This window comes from Astatotilapia calliptera, chromosome 22 (assembly GCF_964374335.1).
Source record: "Astatotilapia calliptera chromosome 22, fAstCal68.1, whole genome shotgun sequence".
NCBI lineage: Eukaryota > Metazoa > Chordata > Actinopteri > Cichliformes > Cichlidae > Astatotilapia > Astatotilapia calliptera.
The window spans coordinates 32,491,390-32,512,997 of NC_137442.1; the positions used below are offsets into that span (position 1 = coordinate 32,491,390).

A 21,608-nucleotide genomic window follows, 5' to 3' on the forward strand; every position below is an offset into this window, starting at 1 on the left:
TCGCCTCCCCCGTGAGCTGCTGCCCCCATACTGGCTTGCTGGCCTTTCCTCTCCGTCTGATCCATATTTCAGAGGCAGCAGTGGTGGCACAGAGGGGTATAATCCAACATTAAAGCGAGGAGGCCTGGGCTGAAAGCACAAGCGCAGGTTCACAAGGTCCTGGAAATCTTCAATTTTCAATTTCCGCAGCGTTTGCAGTGGTTTCCAAGGCACGGGCATAAGTCTTCGAGCTTTGTTGGCGAGAGTGCAGGTTTCAATAAAACTGACTTTCCTGGTAGTTTAAAAAAATAAAGGAGCTGACACTGCATGGTTCGTGTGAAACAAACTAGACACAGGGACGACGAGGTCAGCTGGAGATTAACTGCAATACTTGTATTATATGTATATTAATATAGATATATAATTACCCTTAAAATACCAAATCCACTTGAGCTCTTGAAGGAGAATTTCTCTGCATACATTAATTGCACTCTCTGTATTGTACTGGTTACTTATTGGAAATTTATGTTATAAAAATCCTAAATTCAGGCACTAAAAAAAAAAAAAACAATACTAATAATAATGTGTGCTTAGTTTAGGAAGTTTACAGTGCTTCTTAATCTGCATTCTGCCCTTGTTTCTTTGATTTCTTTGGCTGGAAATTGGTCCCCTCTTATTAAATACAGGTGGTGGGATTTTCTTCAGTAATAAAGCGCTATAATGACATTTATTTAGTTCCCAAAAAATATATTCTTTAAAGACAAATTCATATCCTGTATTTACAATTTTTTTTCCAAGGTTTCCATTCACAACAGAGGAACAGAGGGGGGACATAAGAGGACATAAAAGAGAAATACAAGTGATTCAGAGACTAAAAAAAAAACAAAAAACAAACAAACAAAAAACGCGAACATCTCTTTTTCATGTGGAAGCTAAACAGTAATACTACAACAGGCCTCCCAGTCCAAAAAATATCCTTCGTTAAACTGTTCTCCATTAAATAAAATTATTCCTCTTTTTCTTTCTCTTCTCATATTGTTGTTGTCAGAACTCGCTGTGCTGCTGTCCCGTGGTGAGGTCTGAGGAAAGAGAAGAAGAGGAAACTATTGCTCAGAGGTGAATAAAGTCTAGACATTATAATTATATTATCTGAAACAAATTTGGCAATTTTACTCTTAAAAAGAAATCCTTCGTTTAAACTAACGAAGCAACTTTTTTAACACTTCGAGTTTGTTTCCTTCAAACGGTGTTAAGCTGTATTTATGCAAATTAAAAACCCCACTATAGGTAAATTGTTTTATGTCTTTTCACGCTCTGCTTCATTCATGATGTTGCCATCAGGGCTTTCTTTGACATACATTAGCTTCATTCAAGGGGGGGGGGGGGGGGGGGGGGGGGCGTGAATAAATAGCGGCAGATTATTTAAATGACTTGGTGGCGATAGCTCATTGTTGGAGGATGGGGGGGCAGGCTGGGAGGGGAGAGAGGGAGGGAGAGGCGCAGAATATATCAGACTCCTGCCTGACGAGGCGTTAAAGTGGGGACTCAATCGTATGATTTATGTGCCGAGTTCTGCCTCCCCAACCAGTCAGGTGTAACAGTGTTTACCTCTTGCTGTAAGGTTCATTTAATCGAGGCTGATGGTGTTATAATGCCAAAATTGATTTGAAATCACCTGTCAGTGATCATCTGAAAGGGGGACTTCAGGGAATCGGGCCTGTGGTCGCTCTCTTCATCTGCGGAAGGAAAGAAAACAAACTAGTGAGTGACAAGGTGTTCGTGAAATTACCTTTGAAAATAAAGTGAAACTGCCCTGCAGGAAGGAGAGCTGCTGTTGTCGCCATTTGAGTGATTCAACGGAACAAGTCCTATGAATAATAATAATAATAATAATAATAATAATAATAATAATAATAATAATAATAATAATAAGAAGAAGAAGAAGAAGAAGAAGAAGAAGAAGAAGAAGAAGAAGAAGAAGTTGAAATCAGGCCCATACCATCTCTTTTTGGACTGAAGCTCCCTGATGACTCTAGATCGCTGTCGTCTTCCGTACCCGACGTTCCCGTGCCGACCGTTGCCGGTCGTGCGTCACGACGCGCAGCCGGCACTGCGCCGTGGACGGGCAGGTGTCCGGCCGGCGCCCCTGCCAGGAGCGACCTCATGTTCAAAAGAGAGTTGGCATTCAGAAAAGCTGCATTGGCCCAGTTGTGCAGCTTGCCAATCTGGCACGTATATATTCCGTGACCCGGGAGTAAGGCCGGGTGTCCGGTGGAGGCCAAAGCCGCGTGGTGCGCAAGGGCCGCGGAGGGAGATTTGTGAGAGCTGTCGGGCGCCGTGGCGGTCTCAGCCAGAGACCAGATTTTAGGTTTGCTCTGTGCTGGTCTCTGGCACTCCTGCCTGCCGGGCGAATGATCCGCGGGAAGCTTGACACTGGGCGATTTACCGAGAGAAACACCCGCCTCGGCTCCTCTCAGGGCCTCCGCAGAAAGCGTCCTGCTGCTCTCCGAGCTCTTCGACTCAGAGGCCTGCTCGGCGGCGGACAGGCCCGCCTCGGCCTCCCCCCTCGCGGAGCCACGCTCCCCTTCGCGCTGCTCCTCGGGTCTCTCGATATCGACGGTTTCCAAATCTATCTCCTCCTCTTCATCTTCGTCGTCGCTGCCGTTCTTGCCGTGCTCGTCCTCGTTGTCGCTGCTGAAGATGCGGCCGTCCCGGTCCTCAGCGCTGCGGCCCCAGGTGACCTTGTTCTCCTTCTTCAGGCGTCTGCGGGCGTTCGCGAACCACGTCGACACCTGTAAAAGAAAAGCGCGTTTTTAAGCATTATTACTCAGATGCTGTGGTTTGAAAGCTGTAGATGGGGAATTATAAAACATTTAAAAAGACATCTGATTTTATTTATTATTCCTGAGCTTTTTTCCCTCTGCAGGTGTATTAAAAACAGTCATATGGGCCAACTGAGTTCTCATAACAAATAGCAGTGCTATTGAAGGACATTAAAATGAAGAATAAAACCTTTAAAATAATGATTAGAGATTTATTTTAAGTGGGCCTGGAGGCTGATGCCCACCAAATTGTGCTTGTAAGGTGCCAGAAAGACCACTGAACTGAAACATTTTATACAAATTGAGCTCCGAAAACATATCACGCTGCCCACCTGTGTGAGTGTCATTCTCGTAATGATAGCAAGCATGATCTTCTCTCCTTTGGTGGGGTAAGGGTTCTTCTGGTGTTCCTGCAGCCAGGCCTTCAGGGTGCTGGTGGTCTCCCTTGTGGCCGTTTTGGCCCTTGACGGGTCTCCGTACGGGTACTGGCCGTAGGGGTAGAAGCCTTGGGCGGTGTGAACAGGTAGAGAAGCTGGGTGGGACCCCGGGCTGTCCTTCAGCTCATACTGTGAGCCCTGGAATGTTGTTGGGAGAAAAAAAAATGGGGGCAACTTGTTGAGCAACTCCAAAGATATTTGCGCCTCAAGTTCAGAAAAAATGGAAATTTGGAGCAAAAACGTTTTGCGTGACAAAACAAAACAAAAAACTTACAAGTTTGAAAAAAAAATAATCAGTAATCAGACACAGATCACAACAAATATCCTTCATTTTTAGGTCGCTTGCAAATTTCTATGATCTAGGCCTACCATATTATTTTGTTTTGATTTTTATTTAATTCAATATTGATAAATGCCTTTATGCTAAAACGTGCAGCCTACCACAGTAGACAGGTCCACATTTGTAGAAAAAAAAGCAAAAAACAAACAAAAACAACAACATTATGTTCACGCTTTCAAAAACCATGACCTCAAATTAAATTTGAAACTGAAGTTTAGTGTCACGCTACCAGAGATCGTTCATTTGTGTTATGTGGCTATTCAGTTCTTTGCAATTCACCCAAGTATTTATAGCTCCAACACACAGACAATTAAATATTAATAATTAATAATTAATTTATCTCAATAAAATTCACAAAAATTATCTTAAAAAACAAATAAAAAAGCGAACAACCCGCCATTTAAATGGTTCAAGTTGTATTTACGCATTACAGTGAAAAGCTCAGCCTCACTATTTTCTTATGAACACCTGAACGTGTATCATCTCTCACCATCTGGGATATGAGGGCGAGGTCTGTGGCTCCGCTGTACGGCAGAAAGGCACTGTAGTTATGAGCCGCCCATGGGCTTCCGTACATCCCCAGCATGGAGCCGACAGCCGCGGCGGTCGCTGATGAGCTCACGCCGCCCTCGGTGGTTCCTTCCCGGGCAGAGCCCGGCCGCTCGCCTCCGTACACCTCATGGGAGGCGCTGAGGAACTGGGGATACCCCAGCTGAGGCAAAGACATGTCCGGAGTATGCGTGCAGTAAATCTCTCCCAAAGTCACAAGAGCGAAAAAAAGAAAGATGATGCAGGGGGAAAAAAAAGAAAAGAAAGAAGGAATCCCCAAAAAAGAACAGAAAAACGGGACAGTTAAAAAACAAAACAAATCAGGATGACCCCCACTTAAAAAAGAAGAAACTGTCAGCCTTCCCTTCCACCGAGTTGTGTCTCAGGAGCAGTTTGGCACTTTCGAGTGCGGAGTTGATGCGTATGTCTGGCCGCAGGAGCTTCTGGATGTGGAGCTGAGTGACTGATTGGCAGCCTACTTAAGCACCAAGCTCCTCCTATGCCCGGGGCAGGCGATTAGTGCATTGGTTAGCCCAGGTCGTCTGCGTGTGTGTGCGTGTGTATTGATGTATGTGATTTAATTTCGACAGTCTTCACTGTGTCTACCGAAAAGGTAACCTGTGTGTGTGCGCGCATGTGTGCGCAGTGTATGTGTGTCTTGCGCAATGAATTCATTAATTACTACTACTACAACAATAATAATAATAATAATAATAATAATAATAATAATAATAATAATAATAATAATAATAATAATCTCTCCGTATTTTGGTGTCATTTTTCGGTGCTTTGACTGCTGACTCGTGGGGTATGCCCGGACATTCCTGGTCCAGCAGATGGGCCGGGAAGCATTGATATGGTCGGACAGATCCACGAGGAATGTCCGTGATTATCGGCGGAAGTCAGTGGAGCTTATGTTTTCAGAGCTGTGGAGATAAAGGAGAGTGGAGGTAATGACAGAGATCGAAGATGATAGGAGATGGCAGCGATACGGAGCGCACGGGAGCTGTGGAGTGGAAAATGACAGATGTTTGCTGAGAAGAATAGACTACTGTAGGCCCTTGGTATCAGTTGCAGATGTCGCAGAAATGTTAAAGCGGTTTTGAGGTATGAGATGAAAAGTGGTGGTGTTTTTTTTTTTTTTGAGGGGGGGGGGGGGGGGGGACGACCATATTTATGTGGGAGAAAGTGTAAAAATGGACCCTCACGTGTGGGAGGAGGCAGGCTGATGTGTCCTCATTGACAGGCTTAACCATCACAACACATAGCAACTGTGCTTCTTTGAACACACACACCTCCTTTCACACACTGTGTCACACACTCTATCACACACACGCACACTTGGGCAGTGCTAATGAGGTTGAGCACCCTGCACCCTGCTCTGTGGCCCTGTGGCCCTCCTGGGTCCCCTCAGAGGTTAGCGCTGTAATTACTCCATCCCTATAAATACAGATTCATCATTTCACACTCTGAGCTCCTGATGAGCTTGGCTGAGCCAAGAGAGAGAGAGAGAGAGAGGAGAGAGAGGAAGGGGAGGGAGAGGGGGAGGGAAGAGGGGTCTAATGATTTAATTACAGTGCTTAAAGCCCACTCTGGCTAAGTGATGGTCCTCTCTGTCTCTTTCTCTGCTCTCTTCCCTCCTCAGCGCTGGCACCTAGAGGGCTTTACTCATGAATCTCAAAGCTGTTTTTCCTAAACACATATTATGACGAGCCCCGCCGCCGCCACTGCTGCCGCTGCATATGTGTGTGTGAGAAACAGAGAGCGGGAGAGGGAGAGAGGATGCTTAATCTCCATGGCATTTTAAATGGCATTCATGGAGAGCGCCTCTATCCTCATTGCCAAGGTAAATGGAGCCAGGGGACTCTCCATTTCAGCTCGATAAAAGAGCAACGTTAAAGACCCTCACCATCTACCCCTCAGCCCCCCACCCCCTCTCTCTTCCCCTCTCTCTCTCTCTCAGTCTTTGCCTCTCTCTCCCTCCCTTCCTCACTTAAAATTAATGTTTTTCTCATGACAGGGGAGGGAAACGAGACATATCCACCATCTAATAGGATAATATAGCCCCATTCACCACCACCATCACCCCTCCCTCCCTTCTCTCCCTCTTTCTCTCTCTCTCTCTCTCTCTCTCTCCCTCTCTGCCTTTGTAGCTGCCTGATTTCCATAGTGTCTCTGTGGAGAGGCAGTTAATGAATTCCTCTGAGCTGGAGAAAGGGGGAGAATGGTTTGGCGGTTTAGAGAGAGAGAGCGCGAGAGAGAAAGAGGGAGGGATAGGGGGAGGAAGGCTTTGAGCTATGCCATTCAACTTCACAGCCTCGGCCTGCTTGTGCATTCACCCTGTGCGTTTGTGTGCGCCGTGCATGTGCGTGTGTGTGTGTCTTTTAACATGAACCTGCTAAGACTACCAAATATTTAGACTGGCCTCAGACCTCTTTTTATGGCGACGGTGGATTGAGGGATCTCAGGAGGCAGCTTGACTCTATTTGAATCCCATTCCCTGCTATTAGCTCGGCCCAGACAAAGGAATAACTTACCGCAGGAAACAGACGAATAAAGTCCCCACAATCCACTCGCACTGGCCATTTCCTCTTGGGTAATTTGCAGCGGGGAAAATGAAGAAGCCTCCAAACATCACAAAGCTGTTTTTTTTCTGTGTGTTTGCTAACAGTTCAACAAAGGAGAGGTGGCAACAGTGATGCAAAAATGTTTGAATTATTAACTTGTTTGGTATTCGTAGATACTGTTTGGCCTCAGATTTGCTGTTCACACAGTCCTACATTTGCAACAGTGACAGAAAATTAAAGGAAAATAATCTACAAAAGTCATCGGTCTACAGTGTGGGGGAGCAGCAAAAACAAATGGACACACACTGAGTGTAATATCAGTGATTGCACTGCAGTATTTTACACTCTGAGGATCTTTGGCAGTGGCACAAAGTTGACTTTTCATGCACTTTTGCAACTTCAATTTTTACTTTATTTTTTTTAAATGCTTTTTAAACATATTTCTATAATATAATGACGAACAATCATGAGGATTTCACACTTTTCAAACACCATTATTTGCCAATTAGTCAATTTGGCAGCGAACCTGATGCCATGACTGTATGCTGTCATTACTGATGTTTGATGGTTAGTAACTTTGGCTGAAGATCTACCAAAACAGGAGAAAGTCCAAATTTCTCTTTATGTGTGTCTTAAATTAGTACTTTAAACCTGTACATATCGGTATTATGATACAAAATCCACATGTCACCATTTTATTTGGAGCAAAATGTCCTACAGTGGAATAAACTAGTAGTAAAATTATATTTACAGTATGTTTCAGCTAAAAACTCCACAGTGTTATTCTCTGCCTTTTATAAAATCTGTATGTAAAAGTAAGTCGTCACTTCCTGGTGTCAAACCTGGATCTGCATTCAGCCACCTGCTTGCCTGGATCTGGCAAGCAGGGGCGACTCCTCGGCTTACAAACAGCGGTTCAGTTGAATAGAGGTCTATGGTGAAATGCCAGTTGAGCTCCCTTGCTCTATGACCTCATTAAATACATTTCTGATGGATTTATGGTCTCATTTGCTAGTTTTAAGTCTTTCCAAATAAAACTCCACAAGAGTAAACACAGATGAAATCAGAAATCCTGACTTTCCAGTTAGAATTTTAAACTGGAATGTCCCCTCAAATCAGATTTCCAACTCAGAAAGTTCGAGAGGCCCCAATAACCTCTGATTTCTCAATCCATGTTGCAGACAGTGTGCACAAAAAGCAGCAAAACTATAGAATTTGTCATCTGTAGTATCACTGTTGTGTATTTGTAACATGCTAAAAAAGCCACACACAAGAACACTGGCCAGCATGTCTGCAGGAACACGTGGTAGTGATGTTTTTGTATTGCTAGCGTTGCAGGAATAATGACAATACTTTGTTGAGTACCCAAACAAATCATGTTTTTCTTTGATTTTCCAACTACCAGTACTAGAACACAGCCAGCTCTGGACTGGCGTCAGTCCTGTCGCTGACACCTGACTTCCAGTGGAGGTGGAGCACAACGTTATCGTGTGACTGACAAGTTGCTAGTCAGCTTGAAGATTTAGCTTGATGCTTCAAGACTTGAATTAACTAACCTGTATGTCATAATCCAGAGGCTAATTCCATCTTTTATAAGATAAATACACAAATTATAGATGTGTGACCAGAAATGGATGATTTATAAATATATAAGATCACAGTTTGAAGCTCACAGTATGGGGCGTGTTTATAGGCTGGTAAGATTTTCATATAGTAACTACTTACATAATACAATCAAAGCTCATACATATTACACTGTATTTAATCTCAAACCCACATAGTTAATGGCAAAGATATGTTAATACCAAGAATATTCCAGTACACGCAAGTTCTCCATGATCTACACAGAAAGTCAATAAAGATCTTATTGGTTTGTATGCTAAAGTTAGCCGCTGGTGAGCTTACATTGAAAACTTGCCTGGTTTGGTACAAAAGCTTTAGATTAGCAAGTTTTATAAGAAAATTTTCACAACAAATAAATTCCACTATGAATTACTAAGTGACAATTTTTTTTACTTGTACATAATATTGTACAGTGTTAGATAGAAAGCACTTAAGCACAGAGAAAAGAGTTTGCATGAATGCTATATAAGAACCAGTCCATACGTCTGTTCACAGCTACAGAACACTGGTTTTTACTAACACTGGAACAACCAGCCTGTTCACAGCTAAACTTTTACAGTGTAGTTGACAATGTAAACACTGAAAAACCACCATCTGCACAGGCACAAGTATCAAAGTCTAAACACAACACAACTGGAATAATAACCCCAACAGAATTAATGATTTAAGGTTAAGCATTAACCATCCACTTGGCAACAGTGGGAAGGAAAAACTCCCTTTTAACAGGAAGAAACCCCTGGCAGAATCAGGCCCAGGGAGGCGTGTTTACAAAAATACAATTAAAAAATCAGTGGAACTTCACTCTTATCATTTTTACTTTTGGTAAATGGCCTGTATTTATATAGCGCTTTACTAGTCCCTAAGGACCCCAAAGCACTTTACATATCAAGTCATCCACACATTCACACACTGGCTACATTGTAGCCACAGCAACCCTGGGGCGCACTGACAGAGGCGAGGCTGCCGGACACTGGCGCCACCGGGCCCTCTGACCACCACCAATAGGCAACGGGTGAAGTGTCTTGCCCAAGGACACAACGACCGAGACTGTCCAAGCCGGGGCTCGAACCGGCAACCTTCCGATTACAAGGCGAACTCCCAACTCTTGAGCCACGATCGCCCCTTTTGCTATGTTTTGTTGCAAAATGAAAAAAAAAGGGAAAAAAAGCACTACATGAAAGATAACCCATTCACCATTCGTGCAAAATGTAAATAAGAAACCTTTTTCTAGTGTTATCTTCTTTCAGTTCAATTCAATTCAATTTTATTTATATAGCGCTAAATCACAACAACAGTCGCCTCAAGGCGCTAGGCAAGGCTTTCAAGTAGATTTATTCCTTGAAGAAATGAGGAAGGATACACTCTCCAATCACATTTAAGCAAAAAATGACACAACGAGGGATGCTTTGGAAATAAATAAAAATCATGTTTTTCTTTTTTTCATCTGATTGCATTTCTTCATTCGGCTTGTTAGTTTGGCTAATTAGTTAATCTTTTGCTGACTTCATAATCAGTTTTCAGGATGTCGGAGACTGCAGAGAATGAAGAGGGAAGGACAAGCTGCAGGTAGATAAAGAAAAACCTGTCTTCACCTACTTGACAGCAAAGATAAGCAGTGATAGATTCAGCTCTGACCTGATGTTAAAACAGATGGATCACTCTGATGCATAACAGATAAGCCTGCCAGCCTCGGGTAATACATCCAGCAGTCAAATGATCCCTCACACTGAGCTCGTACTTATTTTTTACTCTGTAACACTTTCCCCCCCTCATAGCAGTGATATTTGACATACAGCACAGGAGATGTCATTTCTTAATGGCTTATATCACCTATTATATCAGTGGCAGTTTGACCTGACAGCAGCTCGCCTGGTGATTGAACATTTCGACCCACAGGGGAAAGCCACGACAAAAAGCCTATCATTAGCAATTAACGGGCGAGCCGGCGTTTGTTTGTTAACAGCTCCTTTAGAAGTCCAATGGGGCTCATTTACAGTGGATGGCACTGATAACAAACCCTGACCTAGAGAGAGCCGGGGTCACTTTGAATCCGTCAAAACTGTTGTCTGCTTGGGAAACTCAAACCTTGTTGTCTTTTTATTCACTGAGAGCTGCCGTTAAAAACTGTTCCATCATTCCCTATAGAGAGTGCGATAAAAACAAGCCATGTTCAACAAGATTGCTGACTGAAAAAAAAGGTGAATTCCCTCCTCCTCCTCTTTACAGAAAGACTTAGCAGGGGGCTTTTCTCATGGCCGGGGATCTGATTGTTTTCTAAACGGATTATTAACTCTTTTGTTACAGTAGGGGTCACTTTAATGCTTCTTAGGGCCCATTAGCATTGCTTTAAAGCACGCGCGTGCACACACACACACACACACACACACACACACACACACACACACACACACACACACACACACACACACACACACACACAGATTGCTGTGTTCTAGGATTTGGCGTTTCTTGGCTTTGTTGTTCACGGTGGGAGAGGAATGATACCGTTATAATGCTGTTAAAGACAATACCTCAACTTAAAAGGGGGAGTTTGAGGGAAGGGATGTGTATGTGTGTGGGTTATGATGAAAAGGTGCCCTTAGGAAGACAAGTGAGCTTAATGCAATAGTGCTGACTTCAATGGATACCTCAAAGAGAAGTGGCATTACACAGTCTTCTCTGCTGAAAATCCCCTACAAGTCCTTGAGTGAAAGAAGGATCAGCCCAGTCTTCATTTAAGAACTGACAGAGATCACTGAGCTGGAGGAGTTAGGATCAACTCAAAGCACCCACAGCAGATATTGTTTATCCAGTTTTTTTTTTTATTCTTTGCAATATTTGCTTTATGCTCATCCAATAAGGATCTATTAAAGGCAAAAATAAGCTACCCTTGGGAAAATCAAAGCTATTCAGTTGAGGTCAAAGCATCACAGGGCCACAGAGGTGTTTGCTCTTTGGCTCATATTGACCGTATGAATGCGAGATTGTGAGTTGAGAGGGAGGAGGGCTAGAGACCCTCGGATCCTGGCTGGGTGCCTCCCCGAGCTTTGAGCTGCCGTTCTGGTGGAAGGATAAAGAGGGTATCTCTTACAGGCCTGACCTCCAGCCACCCCCTTCATCAGAGTTAGAGGTCAAAGATCAGATCAATTGGGTCCCTATGGCCCACACAGCAACACGGCTTAATCACCTATTAACTTCCAGCAAAGAGGGGAAGATGTTGGTCTGGCGTTATATTTAATCCATCTGATTTCAAATGTTTAGGCTTACATGATGTTGTATTATGTTGTGGTTCAAATGCATCACATGTCAGATATAGTGTCAAAGACAGTTTGCAGATATAGCAACATATTAGATGTATATTCAAAGATTCCTTAAGGATTCAAAAAAGATGTACCATGTGCCATGTTTTATTTTGTTTTGTAAATCATTTACTTTTTACATTTGTAATTCAAAAGACTGACAGCTAAATGTCAACTTTACATCATAGCTTGGGCTCATTCATGCTCACGGTTCTTGCCCTCATTATCGGCACATGCACACCAAAAGTGCTGTCACGTCCGCTTGTGCAAGCTATGCTTTGGTGTCATTTCAGCTGGTTGTGTAACTCTCTTTTTCCAACCTTGTGTGGGTGTCACTGCTGCCAGGGTGAAGACTTACATGTCGGATTTTACCGCTAACATCGGTACCCACACCCTAAGTACTGGTATAAACGGTGACGGGACTGCGGTAACGTCATTGTTTTAGTGAGGGACATGACTAACGAAGTGACCATAATAAGCCCATTGGATGGTAAATTGATTGGTCCACTCATTGCAGGTTTGGCGCTTTGACCTCCTGGCTCCGCCAAATGCCAGTATGTCCTTGGGCAAGACACTGAATGCAAAATAGCTCCTGAAAGAAAGCCAAAACCTTGCGTGGCAGCTCTGTCATTAGTTCGTTACTGAGTAAACACTGTAAATTGTTTGTAAATGCTATGCAAAAAAAACCAAAAGGATAATATAGAAACCAGCACAGCCACAGCCTATTTACCAATACTTTTCTAATGAGCTCATTATGCTTATTAAAGGTAACTTTAACTTTAACTTTAAATCCTCTTCCTCCGTGCCCCATCTTCTAAATTAAAAAGAAAAATGTTTTAAAAAGGCCAACAAAAGCCATTCTAACCATTCTGGCTTTGAAATGGAGCAAAAAGTTGTACGCTGGCTACATTTATCTTTTATATGGGTGAAAAATAACTTAAAAATGGCTCACCCCACCAGTTTACTTGTTTTATACAATCTAGTCGTTGTTTTAAGCTAGCAAATACCAAACCACTTTGTCCACTAAACTCACACAGGCCAAACTGGTATTTACTGGTCATGAAATTTTTGGTTAACAGGACTGTTAATGCCCTGTTGTTATTTTTGGGCCATGGAAATGACTATAATTATTTCAGGTGAGATCAAGTTTTAATCCTAGCTAGCCACATAAATGATAGATTTTGTCAGAAAGCAGTTTTATTTTCGGTTTCAGCACGAACATGCTCTTCATTAGCTTCGAGTCTTATTAGAAAGGAAAATCCACCCTCAGTATCCACACCATTCATATCCTTGTCACAAATATCTGCACACTCCCTGAATAAACCAAAGGTACAGTAAAGCAAACAGATACATGATCTTGAACTAACTGCAGAGATGTGCCGCTGGGTGTGCTTCCTGCTTTTAAGCTCTATCAACTTCCTCCTAAACTCTACACCCTGCGAAACACCTCCACCCTGCAGTGAGGTTAGTCTAACCCTACTAGCTCAAAAAAAAAAATGCTATGCAGTGAATCGCTTGCAGCACACGAGATCTTTTTTCACATATTTAATAATAAGTTGCTTATTTGTAGAGGCAGCCCTCAGAATGGTTCAACATATAAGTCATATTATTACACCATCATATCCATATAAAGGCATTTTTCCATAATCTCGATCAAGATTGATTGGTTCTAACGCAGACAAGAATGAAGGTTCAATCTGCAACATTTCATGTGAATAAATGTTTGTTTGCAAATAATATAATTCAGCTTATACCCACTTTATGAATCTTTGCACTTGCTAATCTAAACACCTGGCGTCTGGTAGGCTTTCCTGGGCGAAATCCTCTGGCACGCAGGGAAGTGATGGGCTTTATCTGTTTGTCCAGAATCAACAGAAGAAGAACTGGGTAGTTTGCATCGGTACATCTAAAGTGATGGCAAGAGCAGCACACCTGCACAATCACCTTGCTGAATTTTCAAAAGAAGGATGGCGACACGTCTGAAATGCATGATTGACAAATGCACACTGAATGGAGTGGTGATGATTTGAACCTGAAATATGAATGAAGTTATATATGAGAGTGAGGAAAAGAGAAACATCAAAGTGAGGCACGGGACTATACGGTGACTGTGGGGATGTACACAGTGGAGCCCAACACAAGGCCAGGCTGTCACATATCTGCGCAAAGACTCAATAACAGAGAGTCTGTATTGCTGCTGTCTGTCAAGCCTTTGAGAAGCAACAGTGGAGGTGGGGAGCATGCATTCCTCACAGCGGCTCCTTGCAGCTCGGCCAATTAGCAGCTGAGTGGTTTGTTTAAGTCCAAGTGATGATGAGATGTTGTGCTGGGAGGCAGCCCAGTTCATTAAGCACACCGTTGTCTCTGGTTTACTCAGCTTGCCGGCTTTAACAGCCTCTCAGTGCTTGTTTACCAGTCGCAAATATGACAGACTGTATGTCTATTTGACCGTCTGTTTGTGCGAGTGTGCATGTGCGGAGGTGACGGAGGAGGTGGTGTGTTTGCGTGGGGGGGTGCGTGTGGGGGTGCATCTGTGGCGCTTTACAGGAGGTGGACACTTGTGCGATATATGCAATTCAATGTAAAAACTCTGCGAAAACACCTCAAGCATCCTCCAAAAAGTTTAACCAACAGTTTTGTGACAGTGTCAACGAAAATTAACATTTCAACTTAACTTAGGTGTGGAAATACACTCCTTCCACTCATTTGGATTGTTGTAGAATCTTTTCTTTTTTCTTAATGACAGTTTTATATAGTTAGGTTCTTAAATATCTGGACAGTGACACAGTTTTGGAAATTGTGCCTCTGTACACCACAACAGTGCATTTAAAATCAAGCGGTCAGTATGTGAAAAAAGTACAGACTTTCATCTTTAATGCAAGGCTTTACAAAAGTATTCACTTTCAGTTATAGTGCCCAATAACAAGAACAGTTGCCTCAGTTCACTTTATCTTGGAAATTAAAGACCCTACAACAATCGAGAGAATACCCCAACAATCAGATGACTGCTTATGAGTAAGCACGTGGCAACAGTGGGAAAGAAAAAAAACCCTTTTAACAGGAAGAAACCTCCAACAGAACCAGGCAACAAGGAGAGGTTGCAATTCCAGTTGGGAAGGAAGGGAAGGAAACAGACCAAAAGACACACTACGGAAGAGAGCCAGAGATTAAGAGCTAATGATTAAATGCAAAGTTCTGTATAAACACAAAAGAGGTGCATCATGGCTGATGCAATACACCCAGTGTTGGGGAGTAACGGAATACATGTACCGCCGTTACGTATTTAAAATACAACATATGAGTAACTGTATTCCGTTACAGTTACCGATTAAAAAGGTGGTATTCAGAATACAGTTACTTTGTTGAAATAAATGGATTACACTGCGGTACTTTCCTGTTTCATATTGTCGCGGGTCAGGACTGTTTGGGTTTTGTTTGACAGCTACGTTCTTTTGTTCCAGGCGGCAGTGTTATGGTTGCCATGGTTACAGGGCGACGCTCTCTCTCTCTCTCTGCGACTGTGTGTTTCCTGGGTGAGAGAGCGCCTTTTCGTTGTTGTTGTTGTTGTTGTGCTAAGCTAACAGGCAGAATGCTACAAGCATAGCTCTAAAGAATGTAGCATCATGGGCAGTGTAGTCCGTGTTGCAGGGAGAATGGACTGCCATACACGCTATGGGTCTGTGAGCGCGAGGAGGGAGAAAAAGGGGAGTGGAAAGGTACGAGTTGTCATCGAGGAAAAACGGGAGCTGTAAGCATGTAAATATAATAATAACCACTTCAGCCAAGAAGAGTGCCTGACGAGCCCAGTTGTAAGCAAGCTATTAAGACTCGTACACCGTGTTCGTGTTTTCCTCCGAAAACAATAAGTTCCGTTGGAGCAGCCTTTCAACGCCTCTCTCTGTCAAGAAAAGTTGACCCACACAACAAAGTAAAGCTATTTTTCAGCTACGAGCCGACAGGGACCCCGCCATATTAGTCAGAGGTCCCTTTACTACAGTTCGGAGTCGCGGACCTTCAGTAATAGTAATAAATCACACAGCAATAGTACATTCACGTAGTTGTAAAAAGCATGATAAGATAAGATTAAGTAATCCAAAGTATTCAGAATACGTTACTGTCATTGAGTAACGTAACGGAATACGTTACAGAATACATTTTGGGGCATGTATTCTGTATTCTGTAATGGAATACATTTTAAAAGTAACCTTCCCAACACTGAATACACCTATTAAAATACTCAACCACAACCAACTGATGTTTTTATCGCCCATTTTTAGAAACTCAAAAGCGATTGGACAAACTAACACAAATTTAAATTTAAGGATTGTTTAAATATTACATAAAATCTCCTTTGCAGGCAGTGACTTCCTTAAGTTTTAAATATCTGCAAATACTGTCATCCCATGTGATGCTCTGCCAGGGCTTTATTTTGCTTATTTGTAGGTCTCTGTGTCGTCAGTTTTTGCATGTAATAACTGAAAAGCATGGCCTATTGGGATGAGATCAGGTGACTGAATTTGCAGTTGACTTGAGAAACTCTTGGCCTGCTTTTGCATTGTGTTTGGCTCACTATACGTTTGCACTATGAAGTGCTGTCTGGTCAGTTTGGCTGTTTTTTTTGGTGAATCTGAGCAGAGAGTTTAGTCCTTCACACTTCTATCAGCAGTCACATCAACCAGAAACAGGAGTGGCCATACATGCCCAGGCCATAACATTGCCTAAACCTTGCTTGACAGATAATGTGGCATGTTTTGGATCAGAAGCCCTTACTTTCTTTCTCCATAATTTCCTCTTTCCATCATTCTGGTCTGTTACTGATTTCATTTGTCCAATTAATTTTTTCAGAACAGACTGCATTAGATTTTTTCTGGTCTAATCTGGCCCTTTTGCTCTTGACTGTAAAACCAATGGTTTACATCTCGCTGTAAACCTGTATTTCCATTCATTAAAGCGTGTCCTAAATTTAGACATTGACAGTGATACGCACATTTCCTCGCTAGTGTTCTTAATTAGGCTACATGTTGTGAAGGGGTACTTCTTAATCAAGGAAATACATCTTAAGCAATAAGCCTCACCTGACCACAAAACTGCTTATCATTCAATTGTTCAAGCATCTTTAAGCCGCTAGGCTAACCTATAACTGGCACCAGTTCAGATTTAAAAGAGCTGTATGAAGGCGATATTACTTGTACACAGTTAACTTCACTTTAGGGTGTGGTTAAATAACACACCTTCTGCACGTTAACAACGAAACTCTTTGAGATGGAACAAAAGACCCTGTCTTGCACATTAAAGTGAGATATGTTACATGCCCATCCACCTCCCAGCCCTCCACGCCCGTAAGGGCAACACACACTAGCAACATTCAAAGCTCCAGACCTATTGTTTTCTGTGTACATAAGGCAGCAGAGAGGCACCATCTCTGGGGTTCTAATTTCATGTCGATGCATGTTAACGTATCACATTATGCCACTGTTGTACAAAAAGCTAGCCCTTGAGCTAGCATTGGGTACATCTTTTTTATGCGTGTACCAAAAAGGTATTTGTTTACAGTGGAGCCACCCACTGGTACAGCGCTATTTGCTGCTGCCATAGTGTGCTGTATATTTACTTAATTACATTATTCACCAAGCAGTCTACTGTCTGTACTTGAGAAAATGATATCACACAAAATGATCATTCACTGGATAAGAGGGGCCTCAACTGTCACAGGCTAACAACTGTGGCAAACAGCAACTGGGATACAAGTTTTGAAGATTTTAACACGGTTATGAAACTAATAATCACCCTTTAAATATTGACATTAGCCTTAAGAAAACTATTCATGTGTCTGAATACTTGGTAGGAATTACCTTTGCAATGTTATCCACGCAAGTAAGCAAAAGGCTCTCCTATTTGCCAACAGAGCAGCACAAAGCCACCCATTCATTCGTGAATGACCATATTAAAAACTCCAGGCTAGTTTTGTTTTAATCGACCTTAATTACTATCGCATTAGTCTAGCACTGGCTAGCTAGCTTAATTAGCATGGTTAGTAATTCATTCTGATAATAAATCAGATGGTAATCTTGATTAGTGAAAAACAACACATGCAAATGAAAACATGAAGAGTGGACCAAATAAAACAGAATATTTTTCTCAAAACATGGATGCTCATAATAACGCATAACTCTGAGCCTTAGTACAAGCTATGCTACACTCAGACCATAGCCTTGTTGGCTTTGAAATGGTTGTTTCAAAGACAGGTACCAGGTCTGTGACCAGTTAGTCAGCTGCAGTCTTCAAAGTAACTTTGGTTTGTCAAGACGACAATAAAACAGAGTCAGTCTGCTATGAGTCTGCTGTAAATTTGTGAATGATGGGGTAAAGATGGCAATTACAAGCAATTTATTTGTAATAAATCAGCAAAAATTCTATACACAGAATTTACATTGACTACTTACCTTCAGAGTCTAGCCAGAACCTCATAAATTTGAAAAATTTCTCTTCAAAGTGAAGCAGTTGCAGCAGGATGGTGAGTTAACGGCACAATTACGTAGGTGCTCAGCAACTTTGGTTTTACATATGCATATAACCAGAATACAACCAGTCTGCAACCAGCTGAGATGAGTTCTCTCAAAAAGATACATCGCAAACAAGTTGTGCTCATTGATGCAGAATGACTCAGACTGATTGCAGCATGCACTGTACTATACTGTCTGAACTATACAGCAGTTATTTGCAAATCCTCACCAATCCATCTGAGAGTGATTGCAGTCAGTCCAAGTTAGACCTTGATTTTTTGGAGACAGGTTGCTTCGACCAGGCAAACTTAAATTTCCTTGCAAAAGTTGTTGAAAGCGATTGAGGGAATTGCACACTCAATCTCTGTGCAACCAGTTGGTTGCCCTAATTGCCATCAGTCTCTGACAGCAAAAAATGAAATAAAAAAAAAATTAACAAAACCACTAGGCCACACCCATATTTCTAAGTCTAACCATATTTGTATCCTATTTTTACCATAGTCTGACAATACACCTATTATAATACTCCTCCCCATAGTGTTATCAGTAAGGAGTAAACTAGATTTGAGAGAAAGAATTCATTTGCTTTTCTTTTGTGCTGGGCTCTATACATAATTATATTACTAACATTGGAGACTCTGGGCAATGACCTTCTTGTGGTTGAGTGTTAGTTAGAGGAACAACAGATCAGTCACCTTTATTCCCTGGTACTGAGGAAAAACCCCAGCTATTTCACTGTTTACACAACTTTTCCACAAGAGTCTCTATTATTGCAGTAAAACATAGAAATAGGGTGTCACATACTGATAAAGCACCTAGAGTTAGATATGCAAATAAAGAAGTACAGTGATGCTGAATGCGCTTACTTGGTAAATATAAAGGTTTTATCATTCTGTGCCCAACATTCAACCTGCATGTGTAGCCTTTTAGCTCAGCTTGCAACCACACTGTCCAGTAATCAATGTGACTGATGCCTCTTTGCACCACTTGGACAAATATTAGCCCAATAGTAGCAGTTAAAGTGCAATTATACCTCCCCTCCTCCCTTTGTTTTCTCATTCAACACAGTCCATCAACCAAGTCAAACAAGCAACAATATAAGACCAGAGGATGTTGACCTAATGAGACCCAAGCGCACTCTACTCTTACTGATAAAACAGAGTGAGAATCACCCACTTTTCTCGCCGCAACACTCTTTTTCTGTGCAGACAAAGGCTGATTATGGATGATGGAAGAGAAGAAGAAGAAAGACTTGCAACTTCTCCTTTTCCATTTTCCCCCCTTCCCCCTGAAATTTTTTGAAGGGCGGTTTATTCAAGATGTCACAGCTGCCTGCGTTTTAGTTGGAGCGTTCAGGAGGGTCACGGCTTTCTGCCTGCCTGTGTGTGTTTGCGTGTGTGTGTATGTGTGTGAGTGTGTGTGTGTGTGTGTTGGAGCAGTTCTTAAAGCAGTAATGCAGTGTCCGATGACAGATCACTTCATTCACGCAAGACGAGGGCAATTACTTCAACCATGACAGATTGCCTCAGCAGAACTGAGTTTAGGATAAAACCTCTCCCTCTCTCCCTTTATATCTCCCTCACCCCTCGTCTCCCCCTGTTCAATAAGGAATCTTGTGGTTTTCCCAGCTAATGACTTCCTCCTCACTGTTACACCATTGTGCGTGTGTGTATGTGTGTGTGTGAGCAGGGGGTGACAGTACCATCTGTCTGGCTGCTGTAGCCCTTGCCCCTGCCCAGCTGGTGGGCACTGAGTAATGGGAGAGGACTTCCTCATCTCACCCCCCTGAGACACACACTCTACATTAGTATGCAACACCTACTGTCAGAGTGAGCCAGAGAATAAGAGAGAAGAGACAGAGGTTTTTTTTGTGTTTTAGAATTGAAACCCGAGCTACTCAGAGTGTCAAGTGATGAGAACTGAATGCTCCGAGTCTTGAAAAATTGGCACATACAGCAACAATTTCACCGCGCGTGTTGGCTTGTGAGTGGCAGTTTGAGGAATGTAAATGAGCGCATACTCAAGCGCTGGATTGGCTGGAAGGTAGAGAAAAGGTGAGAGAAGTTAAAGAAAGAGGAGAGGTGTAATATAGGTCAAGGATAAGGGAAACAAGTCTTATGCTGCTTCATGTGTGATATGATTACAAACATGCCAAAATACCAGAGACTGTGATTCTTACCTTGAATCTAATGTACTGGAATCTACTTAGGTATGCTGTGACAGCCAGAAATGTCTAATTATTAAAGTATTCATTAGGGCAAACTAGGACAAAATAGTACATTTGTTGGTTCAACAAATGTATAACAGGTTTACGTTACACAAGTACAAAGTAACAGAGTCTGATCTGAGTTAGCTAATACTGCAACTATATTCATGTATTTAATTAACAGATGCAGACAAACGTTACATTTTGATGAGTGTAAAACAGTTTGGCTGGAATCCACATTTAAAATAAGCTGTTACTCAGCTGTTTAACTGCACGATAAGGTAAGTATCTAATCAGCCAATCACATGGCAGCAAGTTGACATGGCCAAGATGATGTGCTGACGCTCAAACTGAGCATCAGGACGGGAAAGAGATGATTTAAGTGACTTTCAAGGTGACATGGTTGTTGGTGCCAGATGGACTGGTCTGAGTCAGAAACTGCTGATCTACTGGGATTCTCCCAGACAAACACTTTACAGAGAATGGTCCAAAAAAGAGAAACTGTCCCGTAAGCAGCTATTCTCTGGGTCAAATAACCTTGTTGATGCTATAGAACAGAAGACAATGGCCAGACTGCTTTAAGCTGATAGGAAGGCAACAGCAATTCAAATAACTACTCATTACAACCAAGGCATGCAGAAGAGTTTCTCTGAATGCACATAAATGGATAACTCTGAAATAGCAGAAGACCACACCAGGTGCCAGTCCAGTTAGCCAAGAACAGGAAAGCTGTCTCAAAGCTCAAATCATCTCAAATTTCATTCTTGAACATTGTCATTATGAGTTTTCTGTCCTTAAATGGCCTCCCCAGTCAGATCACAATCCACTAGAGCACCTTTGGGACGTGGTGGATTGATGGAAAAGGAGATTCTCATCATGGATGTGCAGCTAACAAATGTGAAGCAATGGTCGATGCTGTCATGTCAGCATAGTCCAAAATACAAAGAATGCCTTCAGCACCATGTTGACTCTATGCCATGAATAATCCATGTGGTTCTGACAGCAAAAGGAGGTAAAACCCAGTACCAATGATGTGTAACTAATCAAATGACCAGTGAGTTTATAATGCACTTGTTTCATTAGTGACCCATGTATTGGTGCACACTGGCAAGATGTTGACTGAACTGTAAGTAATCAATTTCATTTTTGACATGTTTTTCGTGGGTGCAATCCGCATAGATATTGTCAAGAAGCATTGTTACGACAAAGAAATCACAAATTTCGTTACTTTTTGTGCTATGTTTATTTAAAGCAAAACATAAAATTTACCTTTGGTGGAAAAG

General features: G+C 42.2%; 1 protein-coding gene across 1 annotated transcript; it reads right to left on the reverse strand.

The window, feature by feature from the left end:
- Positions 1–674: 674 nt before the first annotated feature.
- On the reverse strand, positions 675–4,581 carry irx1b (iroquois homeobox 1b). The gene is made up of 5 exons (XM_026156206.2): positions 4,069–4,581; positions 3,134–3,376; positions 1,979–2,771; positions 1,655–1,715; positions 675–1,058 (listed from the first exon to the last, which is right to left on the reverse strand). Exons 1-5 carry the CDS (start codon positions 4,303–4,305, stop codon positions 1,010–1,012), a joined length of 1,383 nt encoding a protein of 460 aa, XP_026011991.1. The 5' UTR covers positions 4,306–4,581; the 3' UTR covers positions 675–1,009.
- Between the last annotated feature and the right edge of the window lie 17,027 nt (positions 4,582–21,608).